Source organism: Pelobates fuscus, chromosome 10, assembly GCF_036172605.1.
Source record: "Pelobates fuscus isolate aPelFus1 chromosome 10, aPelFus1.pri, whole genome shotgun sequence".
Classification (NCBI taxonomy): Eukaryota; Metazoa; Chordata; class Amphibia; order Anura; family Pelobatidae; genus Pelobates; species Pelobates fuscus.
The window spans coordinates 145197165-145222513 of record NC_086326.1 but is presented as its reverse complement, the minus strand read 5'-3'; the positions used below and the strand labels follow the sequence as shown (position 1 = coordinate 145222513).

At 43.1% G+C, this 25349-nt stretch overlaps 2 protein-coding genes across 2 annotated transcripts in view; both read left to right on the top strand.

Annotated features, from left to right (window-relative positions):
• Positions 1 to 25349, top strand: part of LOC134575151 (zinc finger protein 721-like) — a 254227-nt gene that overhangs the window by 187632 nt on the left and 41246 nt on the right. Inside the window, exon 6 of the mRNA XM_063434369.1 lies at positions 17643 to 18409. Coding sequence (XP_063290439.1) covers positions 17643 to 18409 — 767 coding nt within the window. The remainder of the gene's footprint in view (positions 1 to 17642; positions 18410 to 25349) is intronic.
• Positions 3940 to 25349, top strand: part of LOC134575270 (oocyte zinc finger protein XlCOF7.1-like) — a 93669-nt gene continuing 72259 nt past the window's right edge. The window contains exon 1 of the mRNA XM_063434534.1: positions 3940 to 3966. The gene's annotated coding sequence lies outside the window, so the exon portion shown is untranslated. The remainder of the gene's footprint in view (positions 3967 to 25349) is intronic.

The following is a 25349-nucleotide window of genomic DNA, read 5'->3' as shown; positions in this document are numbered from 1 at the left end:
GTGTATATAATGTATGGGGGTAAATATACACCCCCTGTATATACTGTGTATATAATGTATGGGGGGGGGGGGTAAATATACACCCCCTGTATATACTGTGTGTATAATGTATGGGGGGGGGTAAATATACACCCCCTGTATATACTGTGTATATAATGTATCATTCTTTATGATCTCTGCTAAACCAATGCTTTCCCATAGGAATGCATTGGGAGGATATTGCGCATGTTCTCTATGGGTCACATTCAGCGCCTCCATGCAGAGCACTGACACAGATCTCTCTAGTGGCCGTCTGTGACTGTCGCTAGAGGTGTTACTAGGCAGCAATGTAGACACTGCCTTTTCTCTGAAAATCTAGCGGAACTGCACTGGACGTGTGGGTGGCTGTGGCCATGGAAACCCTGTTTAGATCATTGGTCACCTAATCGTAATAATAACCCATCATAGGTCCCCGTGGCCATTTCAATCTGCTACACCCACACTGAGTCAACCATACTCTGACAGCACCCAACGTACTACCACTCAAACAAGACGCTTCTGCCCTATCTACAGCGCTACTGCCGGTCTCATCCTAGGCCTTATATTATGCAACGTTCTATGAGATGCACCTTCTAGGAGATTACTGAACCAACACCACTGGTACCTAATGTTATCTTACTCTGTCTTTTTCCATCATGTTATTGTTTTGCATTACTTGTATGATTCATAATATTCATTTGTAGCATTCCTACCATACTACGTTCAAATACCATTGGATTTAGTGAAATACCGTGTAATGTCTACAATAACTGTATACTTCTATTATTGGTATGAATATGCTGTATTTTGCTGTATCATGTATATCTTCTCTCTTTACTTTCTGTTAAATCTCGATCAATAAAAAGCAAATTAAACAAGAGAATCATAAAAGCTCTCCCTCCCGGCCCCTTTCTAACCCACCTTGGTCTCCTGCAAGTCATCCAAAAAATATAATAATAATTAGACATTCATCATTGTAGCGGAGAGCTGATTTCCCACAGCTGAACTCCACCAATATATCAAGAGGATGCAGGAACAAGTAATAAATCCAAGAGAATATCCAGCACAGTCAGCAATAAAATCCAATAGTATCCCATCACCTTTCCCAATCACTAGATGACACACAGTATCAGGAGTAGAACTGAACTTTAATGGGAACATTCCTGCTTTTATGAGATTCTCCCATGCAAGGGAGGGGTTCACCACAACAGTAACCAATCCCATAGACGTTTCCTCCCACCAGGGCCGCCACCAGAAATTTTGGGGCCCCTAACTCAGCTCAGGGTCTGGGCCCCCTGAGGCCCGGCTCCAATCCCGCCCACAGGGTCCGCCTCCATATCCCACCCACAGGAATACACACACAGACACAAACACACGCACTGATACAAAAGGACACAGATACACACACACACACACACACACATACTAACAGACATATAGGCATACATACTGACACACACATACTGAGACATACACATATATACAGACACACAGGCATTCATAGTGACAGACAGACACATACTAACATACATACAGACACATACATACACACATACATTTATAATGACCTACAGACATACATACATATACAGACATACAGACACTGACATCCATAGACACATACATTCATAATGACATACAGACATACATTCAGACTGACATACATGCATATATACAGACATACTGCCATACATGCATACAGACATCCATACACACATACACACAGACATACGTTCATACGTTCATAATGACATGCAGACATACATACATATATACATACATACATATATACATATATTCATATATACATACATTCATATATACATACATACATACTGATATATATATATATATATATATATATATACATATATACATACTGACAGACATACAGACAAATATGCATACATACAGACATACATTGATACTGGCATAAATACATACATAATGACATACAGACATACATTGATACTGACATACATATATACATGCATACTGACTTACTGACAGACATACAGACATATATACATACATACTGACACACACACACAGATGTCATTTTCCAGCCACCCTTCTGTTTCTTACCTTTTCTTTGCAGGAGGGTGGCTGGGGTTGATGGGACTGGGAGTCGGCGTGGCTCTTCCTCAGTGCTGGGCGCGTGCTCCTCCCACGTGGAGTGAACTGGGAGTAAGTGAACACTTCCTCCCAGCAGCACTTGCTGCGGTTGTTTTTTTATTTTTAAAGGGGCCGGTCGCGCTATACCACGGCCACAGCGCTGACCGGGCCCCTGAAGATATAGGTTCCATTGGGTGGCCCTAAGTGCATGGGCCACCCGATGGGCCCCATCAGTGTGCGGGCTCCGGTGGAACTGCACCGTCGGCAGTTCCGCCGCTACACCCCCAGGGCCACTGGGCCCGTGACAACTGTTATGGTTGTCACCCCCTGATGGCTGCCCTGCCTCCCACACATCTCCTCCCCTTAGATTAGCAATTAACATAGCTTGTTCGCGAACATATGCGTTTTCCGGTACGCCCCCTATTCATCATCATTGAGTAAACTTTGACCCTGTACCTCATAGTCAGCTGACACATTCTGGGAGGGAGGGTCTGCTGCTGATTGACTGGAATGTGTCAGATGACTGTGAGGTACAGGGTCAAAGTTTACTCAATGATGACGAATAGGGGGCGGTCCGGAAATCGCATATGTTCGCGAACGCGAACAAGCTATGTTCGCTGGCGAATAGTTCCCGGCGAACTATTTAGAACTGTTCGGGACATCTCTAATTATAATGTATATAAAATGTATAGGAGGTAAATATACAGCCCTAGGTATATGCTGTGTTTATTGTATCCATTGAAATACACTGTGTATCTGTAATTACAGAATATTCTAATTCCTGTTCTCGGGCTGCCTGATTGGCTTTATGATGACAAACACAAACAGGAATCAGATGACCGAGAGGATCCTGGATCTAACCCTACATGTCAACTACCTTCTGACTGGAGAGGTGAGGGATTCTGGGAATGGCACAGCAACTACACACTTTTATCCTGTGCTTTAACATGGATATTCTGAGACTTATTATGGATACATTTGTGAAGTAGATATTGGGGATAGATTTAATAAACGTGATTAATAATTCTATTATAGTAGCCAGGTAGACCCTGTGTCAATGTAGAAATAAAACATATAGGATTGTGGGTCATTAGCGGTGCTGGATTGCAATACTGAGATTTGTGGATTTTTTTTCTGTTGGTGTTAAAGTTTGGTCACGGTATAAATGTGGGGATTGTGATATGACCTGATTATAAACAGGTAGCCCTAGCATAGCATTTTTCAGCCCTGTGCACTATACAGGACTTTATGATGGAGAAGGCCGGCATCGCACACACAGACAGGGGTAGCAGTGAACGTGGGTGGCAGAAGCACATACTAGCAGGATTAAGGTGATGCCCCTTCCAGGAAAAATATAGTGAAACAACTTTATAAATAACTCCAAGGTAACAAAGTGACGTTCTGTGTAACGAGTGAAGTCTAGGCTTATAGGAGAGATATTTCTAATACATGTTTCTTTATGTGTAGGATTACATTGTTGTGAAGAGATCTGACGATCCTACAATACAGAGAAGCAGTACCTGTGTGTTTAGAGGATCCTGCAAGACCCAGAGCTCCAGCACGGTGTGTCCATCACTGGTACATGAGGGAAACAATGAGCAGAACATCCTGGAACTGACCAATCAGATCATCCACCTGCTGACTGGAGAGGTGAGGCTGCTGGGAATGGGACATCATAGAGTAAAACCAAGGGATGTGTCTGGATGGTGACTGGATAAAGATGTTGGGATCTCACTGTCTGTTATTTCTTGTAGGTTTGGAAGTATTTAAAATGGAAAAAGAAAACTTACAAGGAAGTGATGATAGAGAGTCACCACCCCCTCATCTCCTTGGGTGAGACGATGTTTAATCAGCAATGTGTTTGGTTATAGAGCAGATATCATTCACTTATATCATCAAACACTTGGTACACAGTGTGAGATCTGTAGTTATTATAGTTATTATTTTGTAAGCTGCAGGAACAAAATTATTTGGTTTATTATCTTTTATATGGATCACAGAGATTGTTATACAAGCCGCATGTGGTGGCCACTGAATGTTTGTAATTCCTCCCCTCCAGTTAGGCTGTTCTCTGAAGACACTGGGAATTCTGATGGATTTAGCTACTAGTTCAGTCATGGGGTATTCTTCCTGGACAGTGCTGCCCGTTTCAGGAAAGTTGAGGCCTACTTGACTAGAAGAAGCCATTCTGGTTTATCCAGCCTCGGCAAGTTCTACCGCGTGATAGGTAGAAATTCACTTTGCAGATCAATGAAGACTTGATAAATAGTATGTCACACATAGAAGTATAACTATACCAGTATTTTTAGCAAAGAGTTAATGCATTTATTAAACAAATCTTTAAAAAGTAAAAACAATCATGTTCATATAAGACTCAATAGAGATGCACAGCCGCTTACAAGATAAAGTGGTGAGTACTACGGTACATGTACCCGCTACTCACAACCACGCTTAATCACGGAGGAATCTCCCATCAAAGTGTTGGTGTCTCTGTGGTCTGCCTTCTCATGTGCAGTCAGGTTGCGGTCCCAGCTCTCGCACCGTACTGTTCGTCTTTCCCGGCTGCCACAGCTGTTTAAGCTCCGCCCACCCGGGTACGTATTGCGTAGTGCTTTTTCCATAATGTCATTATATATACAGTCCATTCTGTTGCAACTCTAATAACAGTTATTAAACCGCTCATAAATAATAGCTGGTAAATTCCATCCAGTATTGTTTGTGCTAAAATAAGCACATTAAATATCCATCATACACATTGATCATAATCCTACACAGTAACTGGTAAATTATATGGAGTTTTGTTTGTGCAAAATAAGCCTATTAGTAGTCCATCATACAAATCAGTCATAAGTAACATTCATTACACAAGAGTTTCCATAATATAAAATTCATAAGGGAAATAGTAAGGTTAGATACAGCATTATTATAGAACTTGTGGTATTGTGTAAATAGGTCAATTTCATTTGTGTTTGTGGTGTAATATGTGTGGCTAGGGGCTGTAGAGAGTGTGTGTATAGGGGGCATAGTGTTATAGGGGATGTAGCGAGTGAGTGCATACGGGCTGTAGTGTGTGTGCATAGGTGACGTAGTGTGTGTAGGGGTTGTAGAGAGGGTGTGTTTAGAGAATGTTGTATGTGTTTGCTGACAAGGAATGTAGTGTGTGTGTGTGTGTGTGTGTATGAGATCTAGTGTGTAAAGGACCCAGAGTGTGTATAGGAGATTGTGTGTGTGTGTGTGTGTGTGTGTGTGTGTGTGCATATATGGCAAGGGATCTAGCGTTTATCTGGAGCGTAATGTGTTTAGTGGTGCAGTGTGAGGGGTGCTGTAGTGTGTGTGTGTGTGTGTGTATATATATTATAAATTTTATATATATATATATATATATATATATGTGTGTGTGTGTGTCTGGGGGTTGCGCTGTGTGTGTCTGGGGTTGCGCTGTGTGTGTCTGGGGTTGCGCTGTGTGTGTCTGGGGGTGCGCTGTGTGTCTGGGGGTGCGCTGTGTGTCTGGGGGTGCGCTGTGTGTCTGGGGGTGCGCTGTGTGTCGGGGTGCGCTGTGTGTCGGGGTGCGCTGTGTGTCGGGGTGCGCTGTGTGTCGGGGTGCGCTGTGTGTCGGGGTGCGCTGTGAGTGTCTGGGAGCGATGTGTGTGAGGGGGCTGTTAGTGTGAGTGTATTTTGTATTTAAAATTAAATATATATTTTTTTATTAATAGTAAAAAATAAACAGTTATATTTATATTCCCCCCCCCCCCCCTTCTTACCTTTAGCCTGGGAGGGGGTGGGAAGCCGGGTTTCCATGGGGGGGTGCCGTGGTGCCATGGAGGGTGCTGCCTGATCCCTGGTGGTCCTAGTGGAGGTGGGGCAGTTGCTTAATATCCCCCCTCCCTTCTTACATTATGCCTGGGAGGGGGGATCCTTTCTGCAGCTTCCTTCCCTGGTGGTCCAGTGGTGAGAGTGAACTCTAGCCCCTGCAGGCTAGAGTTCACTCTTGCGAGATCTGAGCATTGCCGCGGTAACCGGGGCAACGCTCAGAATCCCGCGAGAGGACCCGGCGGAGCTGCTGGCTAGAGCTCCGCCGGTGTTCTCTCCTCCTGCCTGCCTCCCTCACACCCCAGCACCGGCCGCCTGTACCAGTGCCTGTGGGCCGGTGAGGGAGATCTTTGATCTCCCCACCGGCCCATGGAGGCACACAGCGGGGCCGGCGCTCGGGTAGCGCTGACCCTGCAGCGGCCGGCGGGGGAGATCCTGTGATCTCCCCTGCCGGCCTCGGCCCCACGGTCATCGCGGCCCACCGGGCATTTGCCCGGTATGCCCGATGGCCAGTCCGGGCCTGGCGGATGACCATCCTACAGGCACTTAGTGTTGTCATTGAAGTGCATAAACTATAGCAGCATTTCCTATCTGGGTCATTTCATTGTTTGGGGAAATGAATTAGGGTATTGCATATAGGATTTTATTGACTAATACTTGGCTTCTTTATAATCCTCATTCGAATTATAAATGGCCAGAATTGTTTTAATTCAGGGACACTGGTGGGATACCATGTCTCTTTTCTGGTTATAAAACACTCTGGATATTGGCTGAGATATTGCTCCGTCTAATCGATTGTCTGGTTGACCGTCTCACCTAAAATATTATTCTGCAGTAACGGCTGCATATTCTCTGTTGGACTATAGGTGGACGTGTCAGCATCTTCGCCAGGAGTTGTTGTGAAAGGAGGAATATATATACTTTCCCAGAAAAGTGCACTCAGAAGTGCACTTTATTTTGTGCAATCAATATTCTTTTATTGTGAAAAGGTGTCATTTATTGTGTAACAGTGGCACACGTTAAGGTCGACGTTTCGGTTCCTCGTCGACTTTTTTCAAGACAGCCATGCATAAACATAAAGCAAAATATATAGGGTGTAAAACAGGAAGTGATCCTGCAACAGAGTTTCATAGATTTGCATAATTAATTGCATGAAAAAACAATTATGCGCAACAGCTGAATAGTGTCTGATTCACTAAATATTGCTAAAATGGTTAGAGAAATAGGGCAGAGATAGCCAGAGGCAAGTGTATTCAGATAACCCAGGGATAGCTAGACAGAGCTAGTGAACCCCTGAGTGAAATGCAGAAATAATCCACATGAAGTGCTAACGTTAAATATTGGGGCCGTGACTTAAAGGATATCAATTTACTACAATAATTATACAAAACAACAAATTGCTTACAAAAGGCTATAATGCTATATGTAACAATGGATTAATATGGTACAATACAAAACATGTCTATTGATACTTTCTTGTGTCTCTGTTTTGCACTTTGTTATCAAGCATATAACACAGCGTTAAAATCCCTTTTCTGCACTAACTATTGGTGTGCTTGGATATTACTTTGTCATATATACCTGGTGGGGGAAACAGGTTTTTCCCTGCTAGCACCCTATTTTTGTAAAACTGCATGCCTCACCAAACTAGCCCATGGCAGTAAAGCATTCACTATAACATTGTGTGCACAATACAGAACATGAACAGCAAACAAACCAACACCGTTACTCAGTGTTAATATCGTGTAAATTACTTAACTCCAATCAATCTGTAGCCTCCCAGGATCGTTATCCACCCAAAACGATCTTTATATATGCATAGAACCACCAAACAGAAATGGGATACGGCTGTACAGTCTATAGAGAGAACATATAAAGAAAAAAAAACAATAGTGTAATACAGTATATACAGTGAGTAGTGCGCTTTAAATGGATGCACTCACGAGATGGTAGAAATAGAAGAGCATTCAAAGGTGCCTCCCCAGGAAATGTGGGGGGATACTGGTTTCCCTTGTTAATGTCGAACAGCCAATGGGACACAGGACTCCAGATGAGTAGTCGTAGAAAAAATTAGTAATTTTATTTTCTTAAAAAGGTGAAATGACACCATAGAAATCAAATTTAAAAGTGCAGCAATAGGGACCTATTGCTGCACTTTTAAATTTTATTTCTATGGTGTCATTTCACCTTTTTAAGAAAATAAAATTACAAATTTTTTCTACCACTATGTAACGGATCGCCTGGCACCCCGACTGGGTACCTCCGTTAAAGGATGCTCCTAGCGTTTCCTGAGGACTCCAAGCACTCTGGCAGACACCACAATCACCGTATCGGAGAAGCATATGAATCTTCTCAAGCCTCTGAATGCTGTAGACAGTTGAATAGGAACCATACGAATAGGTTTTCAATCCTAGCAGTCAAACTGGAACAGCATACAATAAATCCTCCCCCAATAATGAGACGACACTTCACTTTGAGGGTTTAACAGGAACTCTGGACTGGCTCATCCAGCCTGGCTTTTATTTCCATCTCACACATACAGGCCACACCCAGGGGGAGGCATAAAATAACCAATCCGAGATATGGTACAACCCACACATCCCCTCCCCTTAGACTGAGAGATAATCCACTTATTATACAGTTTAAAACATAACTTTTACACAATATCTGTAACTTCAAAACCATACATCACATTCACATAAAAATACATATCCACAATCAATCCATTTAGGGGAACAATATATTAAAAAATGGCATGAATCAGACCAGGGGTTCAAAAGTTAGTAATAGTATCTTTTAAAACCCCTGTCAGCATGACTTTCCAGCTCAGACCGGTTACCTCCCACAATGCCTCACAATCCCTCCCCTCTGGCCTGGAGATAATTGGGGAAGGAATCTAATTATCTCCAAGGACTGAGGCAAAACTCCATTACCCACATGGCAGACAAAAAGACAGTAAAAGACATGAAATTACATACTGATACATTTAACACATAAAACACACATTTCTACATATCCCCAGTTTAACCGAACACATAAATACCTACATAATATTTAAGACCGTATTACTGTGATATGCTACCAAGTCTTAAAGGGACATTATTCCCAAACGTCCCAATTGTCAGGATCGGGACAGGGATCCAACACGCAGAGTACAAACAGTAGAAAGGTACGTATACCGGGCCTTAGAATGGCCGGATTAACGTACAGAGAATAACAGAGAATAGTCAGAGACAAGCCGAGGTCGAGGGAACGAGAAGACAGGTAAGCGAGAGACAAGCCGGGTCAGAGGGATAACAGAGATAAGCAGAATAGTACAACAAGCCGGGTCAGAACCAAAGAGAATACTAGAATACAAGAGCACTGAGTGACTAGACAAGCTAGAACCACGACAGGGCAATGAGCTGATGAGAGAAGCAAGCTTAAATACCCAGAGTCCGGAAAGTAGACACGCCTCAGCTGGGTGCTGATTGGATAAAGCCAATAGAGTGGCAGGTCGCTCGGGATAGCGTCAAGACGTCACGTATCGAGCGTCATGTTAGAAAAGGAAGCGGATCCCTTGCGGCCAGCGTTAGAATGACTGTATGGACCGCGAGGAACGGGAGATATGGCGTGTCTAGACGGATAAACAACTAAGTCTCTACCCTTTTCAAAGGTAGAGACCTCAGGTACCCTGACAGTACCCCCCCTCTCAGATACGCCCACCGGGCGGAAGGAACCGGGACGAGATGGGAAGCGGGAGTGAAACGCCCTGCGGAGACGAGGAGCATGAACGTCCTCCTGAGGTACCCAGCTCCTCTCCTCGGGACCATATCCCTTCCAGTTGACCAGATACTGTAGTCTTCCCCGGGAGAATCGGGAATTGATGATGGAGTTGACCTCGTACTCCTCCTGACCGTCCACCTGGACCGAACGAGGTGAGGAAACCGTAGATGAGAATCTGTTGCAAATCAGTGGTTTCAGCAAAGACACATGGAAGGAGTTGGGAATGCGTAAGGCCGACGGCAGAGCCAGGCGATACGCAACCGGGTTGATACGAGACACAACCCTGTAAGGACCTATGTACCGAGGCGCAAATTTCATAGAGGGAACTTTTAAACGAATGTTCTTAGTACTCAGCCATACTCTATCCCCAGGAACAAAAACTGGAGCCGCCCTTCTGTGTTTATCAGCGTGTTTTTTGAACAACATAGAATTATGCAGGAGAATTTGACGAGTCTGATCCCACAACTTCTTCAGATTGGCGACATGATCATCAACCGACGGTACTCCTTGGGAAGAAGAGACCGAAGGAAAAATGGAGGGATGAAAGCCATAGTTCATGAAGAAGGGGCTGGAACGAGTAGAATCACAAACGAGATTATTGTGTGCGAACTCTGCCCAAGGAATCAAACCGACCCAATCATCCTGGTGTTCGGAAACAAAGCAGCGCAGATATTGTTCAATCTTTTGATTAGTACGCTCAGCGGCTCCGTTAGACTGAGGGTGATATGCAGAGGAAAAGTTCAATTTGATACCTAATTGAGAACAGAAGGATCTCCAGAATCGTGAGACAAATTGAGAGCCTCTATCAGAAACGATTTCCGAAGGTATCCCATGTAAGCGAAAAACTTCTCTCGCAAAAACCTCCGCCAATTCAGGAGACGTGGGGAGTTTAGGCAACGGTACAAAATGAGCCATCTTAGTGAATCTATCCACCACCGTGAGAATAACAGTCTGTCTCTTGGAAGCAGGTAAATCCACAATAAAGTCCATGGCCAAACAGGACCATGGTTTCTCAGGAATGTCCAAGGGGAGCAACAGACCACAAGGAGATGCGTGAGGCTGTTTAGTCCTGGTACAAGTCTCGCAAGCACCGACGAACTCCTTAATATCCTTTCGTAAGGAAGGCCACCAAAAATCCTTGGAGATCAGGGAATAAGTCTTGCGAATGCCAGGATGACCAGCCACCTTGCTTTCGTGGAAACACTGTAAGAGCTCCAGTTGGAGTTCAGGAGGGACAAATTTTCTTCCGTCAGGAGTCTGTCCAGGTGCCAGATGCTGTAAGTTCAAGATCTGGTCAAGTAACGGAGAATGGATTTTGAGACTTGTGTTAGCAATAATATTGCATTGGGGTACTATAGAGGACAGAACTGGTTCAGAAGAAGCCAAAGGTTCATATTGGCGAGATAGAGCATCGGCTTTAGAATTCTTTGAACCAGGCCTATAGGTAAGAACGTAATTGAAATGGGTGAGGAATAACGACCAACGAGCTTGCCTGGAAGACAATCGCTTGGCCTCTCCAATATAGGACAAGTTCTTGTGATCCGTTAAAATAGTAACAGGATGTAATGTCCCTTCCAATAAATGTCTCCATTCTTTTAAAGCCTTGATAACAGCTAGTAGTTCTCTGTCACCAATGTCATATCTGCTCTCAGCACCAGACAATTTTTTAGAAAAAAATCCACATGGATGTAATGGTTTATCCACCCCTAGCCTTTGGGATAGGATAGCACCTACGCCAGTCTCCGAGGCGTCTACCTCAAGCAGGAAAGGAAGAGTGGTATTAGGGTGAACTAAAATTGGGGCGGAAGCAAAAAGCTCCTTGAGAGTTTTGAAAGCAAGGAGAGCTTCCGTAGACCAATTCTTAGTATCAACCCCCTGTTTGGTCATATTGGTGATGGGCGCAATAATAGAAGAATAACCCTTAATAAAGCGCCTATAGTAATTGGAGAACCCAATAAATCTCTGAACGGCCTTGAGACCCCTGGGTAGAGGCCAATCCAGAATGGACTGGAGTTTATCCGGGTCCATCTTAAATCCCTCCCCAGAGATCACATATCCGAGGAAATTTACTTGGGATTGATCGAAGCTACATTTCTCCAATTTGCAGTACAGACCATGTTGAAGAAGTTTGTGCAAAACCCTTCTGACCTGTTCGTGGTGAGTCTCAATCTCTCTAGAATGTATGAGTATATCGTCCAGGTATACGATAACACACTCCTGCTGAAATTCCCTAAGAACCTCATTAATCAGATCCTGGAATACAGCCGGGGCATTACATAACCCAAAAGGCATAACTGTATACTCATAGTGGCCGTAACGAGTATTGAACGCCGTCATCCACTCGTGTCCCTGCTGGACTCTCACCAAGTTATATGCCCCTCTGAGATCTAACTTGGTGAAAATGGTAGAACCCTTCAAACGATCAAAGAGTTCGGTAATCAAAGGAATGGGATAAGCATTCCTAATGGTTATCTTGTTTAAACCTCGATAATCAATACAAGGCCTAAGCGAACCATCTTTCTTTTTAACAAAAAAAAATCCAGCCCCGGCAGGGGAGGAGGATCTCCTAATGAATCCCTTGTCTAAATTCTCGTGAATATACTCCTCTAGAACTGAATTCTCTTTAGTAGATAACGGGTATACATGACCCCTGGGAGGCATGGTACCAGGGAGTAGGTTAATCTTGCAATCAAAGGATCTGTGTGGAGGTAAGGTATCGGCTCTCCTTTTATCAAATACTGCCTTTAAATCCATATACTCTGGCGGTATTTGTGTCTCTGTAGGGTTAGAGGAGTTAGCCGACGTGTTCGCCAGGCAAAGGGGCGAGACCTTCCGCAAACATTTCACTTGACAATTCTGACCCCATGAAATTATCTCCCCTAACTCCCAATTAATGATAGGGTTATGTCTCTTTAACCAGGAGTACCCCAGGACTATGGGAATAGAAGGAGAGGAAATAATCAAAAGGGATAGGTCTTCCTCATGCAAGATACCAACAGTTAAATTAATAGGTATGGTCTCACGGAAAATAACAGGCTCAAGTAAAGGTCTACCATCTATGGCCTCAACGGCCAGAGGTGTCTCCCTTAACTGGGATGGGATAGTATGCTTGTTAACAAAAACTTGATCGATAAAGCTCTCAGCAGCTCCAGAATCAATCAAAGCCATGGTTTTTACTACTCCCTTCTCCCAAGTCAAAGAAACGGGTAGCAGAAGCCTGTGATCCTTATAATTGTGAACAGAGGACAAAATAGATACACCCAAGGCCTGTCCTCTAGAGAAACTTAGGTGCGAGCGTTTCCCGAACGATTAGGACAATTTAGGCGTAGATGACCTCTGTCTCCACAGTACATACATAAACCCTCCCTTCTCCTGTACTGTCTCTCCTCCTCTGTGAGGTGAGTATTACCTATCTGCATAGGCTCAGGGAAACGTGAGGTTTCGATTTCAGAATCTCGAAATGCAGGAGCTAGTTTAAAGGGGGGTCTACGAGTCCTATCTCGAGTGTTCTGCCTCTCTCTTAAGCGTTCATCAATGCGAGAGATAAAAGAAATTAAATCCTCCAAATTCTCAGGGAGCTCTCTAGTAGCGACTTCGTCAAGGATTACATCTGATAACCCATTTAAAAATACATCTATATAAGCCTGTTCGTTCCACTTAACCTCTGCCGCCAAGGATCTGAACTCTAGTGCATAATCCACAAGTGTTCGATTATCCTGTCTAAGGCGCAACAGTAATCTAGCTGCATTGACCTTCCTACCAGGGGGGTCAAAAGTTCTTTTAAAAGCAGCTACAAAGGCATTATAGTTATAGACTAACGGGTTATCATTCTCCCATAAAGGATTAGCCCATCGCAGAGCCTTCTCAATGAGTAACGTAACAATAAATCCAACCTTCGCTCTATCTGTAGGATAGGAGCGGGGTTGTAATTCGAAATGGATGCTGATCTGGTTCAAAAAGCCACGACACTTCTCAGGAGAACCGCCATAACGTACTGGTGGAGTAATACGAGAAGAAGCACCAACAGTAGCTACTTCTAGACCTGAACTTACAGGAGAGATCGAAGGAGTACGTGTCTCCTCTGGTGGGTTACTAGCACGAGACAATAGCGCCTGTAGTGCTAGGGCCATCTGATCCATCCTGTGTTCCATGGCATCAAACCTGGGGTCGGAAGAACCAAGCTGACTGTTTGTACCTGCAGGATCCATTGGCCCTGTCGTAATGTCAGGATCGGGACAGGGATCCAACACGCAGAGTACAAACAGTAGAAAGGTACGTATACCGGGCCTTAGAATGGCCGGACTAACGTACAGAGAATAATAGAGAATGGTCAGAGACAAGCCGAGGTCGAGGGAACGAGAAGACAGGTAAGCGAGAGACAAGCCGGGTCAGAGGGATAACAGAGATAAGCAGAATAGTACAACAAGCCGGGTCAGAACCAAAGAGAATACTAGAATACAAGAGCACTGAGTGACTAGACAAGCTAGAACCACGACAGGGCAATGAGCTGATGAGAGAAGCAAGCTTAAATACCCAGAGTCCGGAAAGTAGACACGCCTCAGCTGGGTGCTGATTGGATAAAGCCAATAGAGTGGCAGGTCGCTCGGGATAGCGTCAAGACGTCACGTATCGAGCGTCATGTTAGAAAAGGAAGCGGATCCCTTGCGGCCAGCGTTAGAATGACCGTATGGACCGCGAGGAACGGGAGATATGGCGTGTCTAGACGGATAAACAACTAAGTCTCTACCCTTTTCAAAGGTAGAGACCTCAGGTACCCTGACACCAATATGTCCACGGATGATTCTAAAAGGGCCAGCAGCAGCAATATAAACTAAAACATGCCCCAAAAGTAGTTCTTAAAGGGTCAGTACATTATGGTAGTAGTCCATAAGCCCCAATTCAGTCCCTTAAAGGGCAATATCTCCCAGGGACCATAATCACTGGGCAGGAGGCTAGCAACCAGGCTTCTCCAGTTCTCAGTGGCGAGGTTGGTTCCGCCACACACTACTCATCTGGAGTCCTGTGTCCCATTGGCTGTTCGACATTAACGAGGGAAACCAGTATCCCCCCACATTTCCTGGGGAGGCACCTTTGAATGCTCTTCTATTTCTACCATCTCGTGAGTGCATCCATTTAAAGCGCACTACTCACTGTATATACTGTATCACACTATTGTTTTTTTTCTTTATATGTTCTCTCTATAGACTGTACAGCCGTATCTCATTTCTGTTTGGTGGTTCTATACAGAACATGAACAAACTTACACAGGCTCCGGCCTGTGGGGCTGGGGCTAAACATTCCGCTACTACATTCTTAGGCAGTCATGGGGAGAGCAAAAGAGAGACTGAATCCCTCCTACATCTGGTTTTTATTCATTGTATTCCTAAAGTAGGCTGGCTTGTGACGTCACTGCCAGAAGCACATGGCTTAAGGAAACCGTAGAATGGCCTACACACTGCCCTTAGTGGTGCCTCTAAAGCATTAACCTCATTATGCTTTATTTTATATCATAAATCATTCATTTAATATCATTACATTAATTCAAAAAAGGAACAAAAGTATTTACAGGCGGCAAAGTTATAAAAAATAAACAGTGGGAAGACTAAAGCATAGCCCTGGATCATGCAGACGCACAGGTTAGATATATTTAAAGCAGAAACCCAGTTTGAAGCACGAAGGTACATGAAAAGTTGTGACCCTATAAACACATGAAATGTAACATACAAATAGGGTCACAACTTTTCATGTACCTTCCTTCATACTTCAAATTGGGGTTCTGCTTTAAATTTATCTTGAGGTGGAGCTCCCCTACTCTGACCAATACCTTCGCCAGGTTCGCTTCCTTGCTGCCTGGAAGGTTTCAGGCCCTGTTGTTGAAGCTTGATTGAGCTCTCTTCCACACGACCAGACTGCAACTCTCTTCTTCCAGGCAGGTATTGTCCCCTCTGCCTCTTCAGTTCCACAAGCCGGTATCAACAGCTCTGCTTATAGTGATTGCTCCTGACTTTACAAAGATACTTGCGGTCCTCAGGTCTAGTTCTCTTTTTTACTTGTCCCAGGCTAGAGGGATCGTGCAGCCAGCCAACAGGTCCGAAGACTCTGTTACTGGAATCCCTAAAAATCCACATGGGACACTCTTCCTTTTGGAACGAACATACAATAATTTATTTTGAACTAGAAATAGCCTTTGGGAATTGGTTCTTAAACATGTGATGACAACCATAAACATATAAACATAGATAAAGTGAAGAACAAACAACATAATTTCTCAAATATATAACAATTAAAATTTTCCAAATTACTGGGGGGTGGGTGGGAGGGGGGGATAGAAGTGGGACAAAAAAACTTTTTTGCACTTTCCTAATTTGCATATTGTAATTCTACAAATCATTTAATTTCCCAGTTTCCACCAACAGAGGGCAATGGAGAAAGAATCACCTTTTAAAACAAGGATATCCCAACTTGAAAACCCAAACCAGGGAGGAAGTAGCCCAAATGGCCCCAATGTACCTGCCTCCCCAAAGCAGAATCCCATTCCAGACCAGGCCTCTAGTCGGTGGGAAGAAGGCTGACCTCTCCAAGTACCAATGTACCAGAGGGTTCCGTTACATATCTAACCTGTGCCTCTGCATGATCCAGGGCTATGCTTGTCTTCAGTTTATATAAGTCTATCAGTTGATATAGTAAAACACAAGTGGAGAGCATAACATAACTTTACAATCCGTTACAGGACCTAGGATAACAATGACAACTTTATTATTCCTTAACCATTTATGATGGAATTATTCCATCATGGATGTCCTATGTATTCCATCATGGATGCCCTAGATCCTATTTAAATTGTACAGCACCCCACCTGCAATAAAGATTGTTAGAGAAAAAAAAAAGTTCTATTTTTTCCAGTGTAGAGACCCCCCAATGCAGTACCCTTTTCTATATATCCAGTCTTAGATTAGAAAGTTACGTTACACGTGTAATGTCCTTATTGCATGTTATTGTACCTGCTTTTCATTCAAAATGCCGTTGTGATGCATTATATTGTCGCAGTAAAATAACATTAATAAAACAAAACAGGAAGAGAGATCACTGCTTTAGTAACCACCTGAGACATCTATAGCTAGCCTGGTAAGTCCACTGCAATTAAGAAAATGTTCTAATATAAAGTGTTTTCTTTCCAGTAGATGGATCCATAAACAGAAATGAAATCAGTGGATTGTACACTTCAGTTTCTTCTCCGGATTATGTAACCAAAGATAACGACTTCTGTCGTGAAACTACAGAACCCAAGGAAGTAAATCTCCGAGACATTAATACGCCAATAGAACATATACAGACTGAAGATCCATCTACTCATATTAAGGAGGAATCGGTCTCATGGCAAGATGGAAATCTTGTTGAAGCTTCCATTTGCACAGCCGAGGGAGATGCACAAATGAACTATACAACAAAATGTGAATCTGCATCAAATGAAAAACAAATTCCTATAAACACTGATATTTATACAGGCACAGACCATAGACAGACAGAATATCCACCTGACCTTATTAAGGTAGAATCAGCCTCATGTGAAATCGGCACTCTCTCCAGTATCAAGGTTTATACACCCACAGGAGATAAACAGATGGACTATACATCAAATAATGAATCCGTATCAAACAAAGAAGAAATTCCCGGAAACATAGACATTTATGCACCCACAGAACATACGCAGACAGAATATTCATCCACTCTTATTAAGGAGGAATCAGCATCATATGAGGATGGAAATTCCACCACCTTAGACCTTCTTACCCCTACTTGTCATACTGAAATACAAAACTCTTCTGAATGTAGAAAATTCTTCACTGAAACTTCAGATATTAAGAAACGTGTAAGGATTCATACAGGAGAAGAAACATCAAATCAATTGTTTTCCTGTTCAGAATGCGGAAAAGGTTTCAGTCGCTCTTATAGTCTTAAGTCTCATCTAAAGATTCACACCGGAGAGAAATCCTATTCATGTTCTGAATGTGGGAAATGTTTTGCTCACTTGTCAGCTCTTAAGTCACATCAAAGGATTCACACAGGAGAGAAATTATTTTCATGTGCAGAATGTGGAAAATGTTTCAGGGACTCTACCGCTCTTAACAAACATCAAAGGATTCACACAGGAGAGAAATTATTTTCATGTGCAGAATGTGGAAAATGTTTCCGGGACTCTACCGCTCTTAACAAACATCAAAAGATTCACACAGGAGAGAAATTATTTTCATGTGCAGTATGTGGAAAACGTTTCCGTGACTCTTTCTCTCAAATTGCACATCAAAGGATTCACACAGGAGAGAAACCATTTTCATGTTCTGAATGTGGGAAACGCTTCACTCGAATGTCAGTTCTAAAGACACATATGAGGATTCACACAGGAGAGAAACCATTTTCATGTTCAGAATGTGGGAAATGTTTTGCTCACTTGTCAGCTCTTAAGACACATCAAAGGGCTCACACAGGAGAGAAACCATTTTCATGTTCTGAATGTGGGAAACGCTTCACTCAAATGTCAGTTCTAAAGACACATATGAGGATTCACACAGGAGAGAAACCATTGTCATGTTCTGAATGTGGGAAACGCTTCACTCGAATGTCAGTCCTAAAGACACATATGAGGATTCACACAGGAGAGAAACCATTTTCATGTTCAGAATGTGGGAAATGTTTCAGTCAAATGACAAATCTTAAGACCCATCAGCTGATTCACACAAGAGAAAAAACTATTTCTTGTTAAGAATGTCTGAAATGTTTTATTGTTCAATGCTACACTCCAATTAATACATTATTTAGAAATAAGAACCATTGAATGCTACCCTGCACTACTGCGCTGTGTGCCTGTCCACCTCCAAATTTGCCTTCAGAAGAGCAGGGGGTAAAACAAAATACCAGGGGTGACCAAACTTCATACCTGTAAGAGCCTCATGGTAACATTTAGAAATATTCAAGAGCCACATAGAAAGTTTAATGGATTATTCCACATAAAAATTATATTTGAGGGGGCGGAGCTAAGCTGCCATGCTGAGCGGTCGCACTGGAGATGAGCTCCGTGCAAAAACTCTCTCAAACGGCCAAAATCAGCGCCCAAACTCACCAAACCGACCACTAGGTGACCTGGAGAAGGGAGCCCTAACATTGCAAACCTAAGCAATAAGCATCCAAACCAAAATCGGAGGCGCCTGACTGGGGTTTGACCTTCGGCCTACAATAGGCCTACCAAGACAAAGCGAGAAACTACAACCACTTAGCTGGAGGTCTCCCCGGCATATTTCCTCCCCCCTCCCCTGCCAGAGAGGGATATCCCGGCAACTAAAGCCTGGAACACAGCGAACCAACTACACAAGTGCACAGCTGGAACAGCACCAGCACTCATCGGGTCACTGGGAAGCAGCTAAGATGGCCGCCCAGTGAAGGCCCCAAAAACGAGGCACACACGCTCAACCAACCTCGAACCCCCTGGGGGAATTCGACCGATTCTGCGCGAGCCTCTGGACCATGCTGAGCAACCGCGGAATGGCTTACCGTCTGGCGGTGAAACTAGTGGCCACATGGATCCATCCAGTGACCCGGCGGCGCTATTATAGGTATCAACAAGCAACCAGTACAGCAGCCAGGCCCTGTAAACACCGACGAGCCCGTGGGCAGAAAACGTCACCATGCTGCAGGAGCGACCACATTAGTCCCCACTCTCACGAGAATGAGACTCCCAAACCAGCCTCCCACATAAGCTATTCACCGGCTCCGGGAACCGGCGTCCAGAAAAGATCACCTCCATCCCTCCAAGTCACAGCTGCAAACCGGGAAGCCGCACGGCTGAACACCCCACTGAACACGACCGAAGCTGGGCACCAGTTAAGGGACACATGCAAGGAGACCAACGCTGACGACGTTCATGCACTGGGCATCGGCTGACGAGCCTACCTCTGTGCCTCTCAAGTAAACATGCCACACTTGCATCTAGAGGGCACATTCACAGCCGGCAACAACCATCGACATATGGACTACCCATACCTCGTAAATATAAATATCACTGCATGGACTAAGCGTTTTAAGTGGCCAATGCTAGCCAAACATATAGCCTAGCTACACAGAGATGCCGTAAAGTATGCCATAGACTACCTCTCGTTATTTTTTGTTTAGTTCAGGACCAGATAGTCTAAGCTCTCATCTGCGATTTATAATCACCTATGTGTCCACTTGTAGTTAAGGTGCAGCAGACTAGCATGTTACCACATACCAAGCAGCCAAATAGTCTAATCGCAATAGCCTGAGCTACTAATTAGCATTTTGGTACAACATTTATTGCACTGTTCCAAGCGATGCCTCAAAATTGTTTTAACAATGTTTTATAGTTCCATAAGCGATAACTACACAGGGATAAGCAACGGCTATACAAATATTTACTGTGTACCTAGACTAGCCAGTGTTAATGCTACCCATATCACATGTGTAACTCACTCTCTAAGTCACTGGTCTGACCATACCCACCACTGCCTAACAATCCTTGAACCTGCTATCACATACTTGACTAATATAACGTACACCCAGTAGAAAGCAACTACATGACCTCAACCCGGATGGGGGACCCTGGCTAACATCCCAGCTCCTGAAAGTATCTTATATAAGCGTTAACTACACCACTTGTTTTACTTAATACTCCAAGCAATCAACAGTAATCGCAGAGCTTTACACAGCACTAACTATTCTACCTATAAGATTTAAAGCGTAAATATGTTCTGATGTCATTGTCATAATGCTGGTTAAGAATGCTAAACGATTGGTAGGTTGTGGCTATAAAAAATTGTGACTAGTAAATCTCAACACTCTATATCACGGTTCTTATGATTTAGCCAAGCTGCTGTTTTAGCGCAGATTAAGAGTCACTATAATTGTAAAAGGCAACCGATGTTAACTCCTGTTCTGTTTCTACATTTATATACAAAAATGTGCATTGCTCAAACGCCATCATTGTAATATCGATGTGCTATGTTGATGCTTGTGAATGCTATTGTGGCAGAGTGAGCTGTTTTGTCTACTTATGCACTCAAAAATAAAGAATTAAAAAAAAAATTATATTTGAATTATAATTTTATTAATATGATTTATTACCGTATATACTCGAGTATAAGTCGACCCGAATATAAGCCGAGGCCCCTAATTTTACCACAAATAACTGGGAAAACTTATTGACTCGAGTATAAGACTAGGGTGGGAAATGCAGCAGCTACTGGTAAATCTCTAAATAAAACTAAATCCCAATAAAATTACATTAATTGAATATTTATTTACAGTGTGTGTATATAATGAATGCAGTTTGTGTGTGAATGCAGTGTGTTTGTATGCGTGTGTGTGTGTATATAATGCACTCATACAAACACATACTCTGCATTATATATATATACACACACACACACACACTCTGTGTATATAATGCAGAGTGTGTGTGTATATATAAAGCAGAGTGTGTGTTTGTGTAGTGTGTGTGAACTGGGTGGGGGGGGGCATTTTTATATATTTTTTTATCATTTGAATATTTTTATTTAATATATTTTCTTTTTGTTCCCTCTCCCTGCTTGATACCTGTCCAGAGAGGGGGGCTGTAACATTCCCTGGTGGTCCAGTGGCATGGGCTGTGCAGGGGGGGCTGGCAGCAACCGGTTCCGGTCAGCTCCCTTCACCTCCCCTGTTCAGCTCACAGTGTTAGTCTCGCGGTCTGCGTGCAGCGCGGAGCGTTGCCACGGTAACCCGTGGCAACCCTCTGACGACCGCTGGTGTCGCAAGACTTACACTGTGAGCTGAACAGAGCTGCTACAAAGGTAAGTAACAGCTTGCTTCGGCCCCCAACAGGACCACCTGGCTTATAATGAGCCCGACATTCCTGGTCAGTATTATGGTAATGTTAGTTGCCATAATACAGACACTGACTCGTGTATAAGCAGAAGGGGGGCTTTTTCAGCACAAAAAAGTGTTCGAAAAACTCTGCTTATACTGTAGTATATACGATATACAAAAAAAAATCAAGAGAATAAATTAATAAGTGAGAATAAAATCATTAAACGTATATATTTTTTTTTTTTTTGTATTTTTGCCAATCTTTCTTTTGAGGCATTGTGATTATTTATTTATTGCTTTTGTTCTCACTTATTATTTTGTTTTGTTGATTTCAGTTTGTTCTAGAATAGTGGAATAAAATGCAGAAAAAAGGAGTCACAGCAATAGTACACATGTCACTAATGCAGTAGTTGGAGTACTGAGGTATACTCTTGCATAGGCAACCTCATTTTTTATAATAGGCAAGCATGTCTAAGCATGATACAGCCCCCCAGGGTTCCCATGTGTCTCATACCCTCAGTGTCCTCATGTGTCTCCTACCCCTAGTGTGTGCATGTTTCTCATACCTTCAATGGTCCCTATATGTCTCATTCTCCCAGTGTACAAATACATAAAACCGATAACCGCGCCTTAAAACACAGTAATGTACAAAAATGAAGTCAAATATAAATCATGTGTACATACTTTTTTGATAAGTCTATGAAATCTTCAGTTGATATACAGTGCATGGTATCTCATAGAAAAAGGAAAAAGAGACAATAGTGCAGTATGTCTTTAACACAGTGAAGAAGAGTGCTATAGCAAAAACTCACTCACAATTTATAGAGCTAAAAGAGCTCTGCTGTGTAGGGCATAGACGGTACAATCCCCATCACTGGATATATTTTCAGCTTCAGTGGTGGTAGACTTTATCTGTGTCTCGAATATGTGAAGATAACAATTGGAATATCCAGTAGTGCAATATGTATATGTATAACAGCCAAATACTTCATAGACTTTTAACAAAAAAGTATGTACATATGATTTATATTTGACTCCATTTTTGTACATTACTGTGTATTTTTTTATTTTTTTATAAATTCTTTATTTGTAGAATTTTTAGGCATTCAGGGGGGGGGGGGATACAGAATGAGAGGAAAAAAAGGGGATTAGAGGATCCATACATTACGGCTTTATATACCAGAGTAACAGCTATAGGTTTAGTTTCAATGCTGGTTTAGCGCTATTCCGTGTTATTGTGGCCATGTAGGGCCCCCTGTGTCATTGTGTCAGTTGGGTCCTCGGGGGTGGTGGTTGTCTTGTGGGGAGAGTCATCAGTGTTGGTGCGTTGCGTCACGTCACGGTTTCCTTGTGTAGTTGCAGGTTTGATTTGAATGGTTCTATGTTATCGGTTGGTGAGTGGTGGTCCTGTCTGGAGGTAGGTCCGTTTAGTCAGGGTAGGCGGATGAGGGTAGGAGTTGTCCTTGATAGGTTGTTTGTGTCTTCCCTTGCTATGCAGTGCAGGGATTTTGTCGTCCGTGTCTTGGGTGGTAGGGGACTTATTAGATGATGTATTGTCTAGTGGAGTTGTCTGTTAGAGGTAGGGTGGGCGTGGGTGTCCTTCGTCTGGTCGACGAGGGGAGGGGTGTTAGTTCTAGTGGTGGTGGGCTGTAGGTAGAGTTAGTGTGTCCTGCAGGGTCCCGCGTCCCCTCCAGGGGGTGGGGGTGGAGGAGGGGGAGAGGAGGGCAGGGGGGGGTAGTGGTGTGTTGCTTGGGTTAGGCATGGGGGTGTGTGTTTAGGTTGATTTAAAGGTGTAGTTTATGTCCAATTGGTGGAGGTTTGTAGTTTGAAATCTGGGATTGGCCTACCAAGGTAGGGAGGTGTCGTTCATGAGCCAGGGGTCCCATATTTTGTGGAACTGTTTGGAAGTTTCATGGATTTGGGCCGTGAGTCTATCCATGTCTATATGTTCTTGGATTTTCCGGAGTATTTTCTGCTGTCTGGATATTGTTGTAGTGGACCACACTTCTCCTATTGCTCTGCGTGTGGCTAGGGCTACTCTTGCTATTAATTTGTTCTCGGCTCTTGTAAATGTGTCCAGTGGCTTGGATAGGAGCATGGTCCATGGGTCTAGGGGGCAGGGACATTACTGTGTTTCAAGGCGCAGTTATCTATTTTTTGTATTTGTCTTCTGTCTCTCTATTCCTACAAGGTTTTGGGGAATCCTTGTACGATTTACTGCTGCTTAAAGTATATAGTTGTAAGAAATGACAAATTAAATGTAAGAAATAGTAGAATATAAATCAAATTAGAAGGTAAATCAAATGTAAGAAATAGAATATAGATCTGTATGATTGACCTTTGGGCCTTTAATATCAAAAGGAGATGTTACAGGTGCCATGTAAATCAGGAAAAACACGGTGGTTTAATTTCCAGGACAAACCGTCTTTGATCTAACTGTTAATGTAGATGGGGCAGTTGGGGTTATTCCAAAATCAAAGGCCTTTTGTCTAACTGTTAACAAAGCATACCTTAGAACAGGATATTGGACCAGTTTTTCATCCTGAGTTTCGTGTTATCAATAATGTGTTTATGAGTTTTCCCAACTTATATTTAGATGGTAAATAGTCGTTTACTTCCATTGTGAACCACTTACATCAAACAAGAAATAAGGAATTTATTGCTGAGGTTTTGATCCTCCCAAACCCATCACATGCCCCCGAGATAATTTAGGTAAATGGAGGGAAAAACTTCAAAGAGAGAGGCTGTATAAATGTAGGTCCAAAATGGCTAGAGACCGGGCAGTTCTGGTAGGAACTTCAAGGAGTGACTACCAAGCAGAGGTCCAGGGGAGACCTCAATATACAGATCTCTACTCTGTTGGTAACTATATTTGACTGTGATACTTGGTTGATTCCTGTGATAGTTGTGGTGCTATATTGTTTTTATATCATTGTGTGTTTGGTTTAACCTTACTATATTTGTTATGTATTATACTATAGAGCAGATAGTTAATGCATTTACTGCTATATGTCTATGACTGGTCTTTGTTTTGTAGCTTGTATAGTGAACTGTTTATTATTCTGATGCAAGTGATTAATCAATATCTTCATTGTGTTTTTTTAACCCCTTAAGGACCAAACTTCTGGAATAAAAGGGAATCATGACATGTCACACATGTCATGTGTCCTTAAGGGGTTAAAGGACCACTATAGTGCCAGGAAAACATACTCGGGCTGGATGGAGAGGGAGGGGTTAAACTTACCTTTTTCTCCAGCACCGGGCGGGGAGCTCTCCTCCTCCTCTCCGCCTCCCCTTCGGCTGAATGCGCATGCGCGGCAGGAGCCGCGCGCGCATTCAGCCACTCCATAGGAAAGCATTCACAATGCTTTCCTATGGACGCTGGCGTCTTCTCACTGTGAAAATCACAGTGAGAAGCGCGGAAGCGTCTCTAGTGGTTGTCAATGAGACAGCCACTAGAGGCTGGATTAACCCTAATATAAACATAGCAGTTTCTCTGAAACTGCTATGTTTATTAAAAAAAAAAAAGGGGGTTAACCCTAGCTGGACCAGGCACCCAGACCACCTCATTAAGCTGAAGTGGTCTGGGTACCTATAATGGTCCTTTAATTGATTGATATATGAGATATTGTATTTGTGACAAGTGTTGTGATTATTCCATCCTTCTGTGATACACTGTGACTTTTATGGTATCAATTGTTGATGTTTCTATGTTTAATACTCTTTTATTAAACCCGATGTATTATCAGTGAATTTATTATCTTTACACCTAATACATTTCTTTT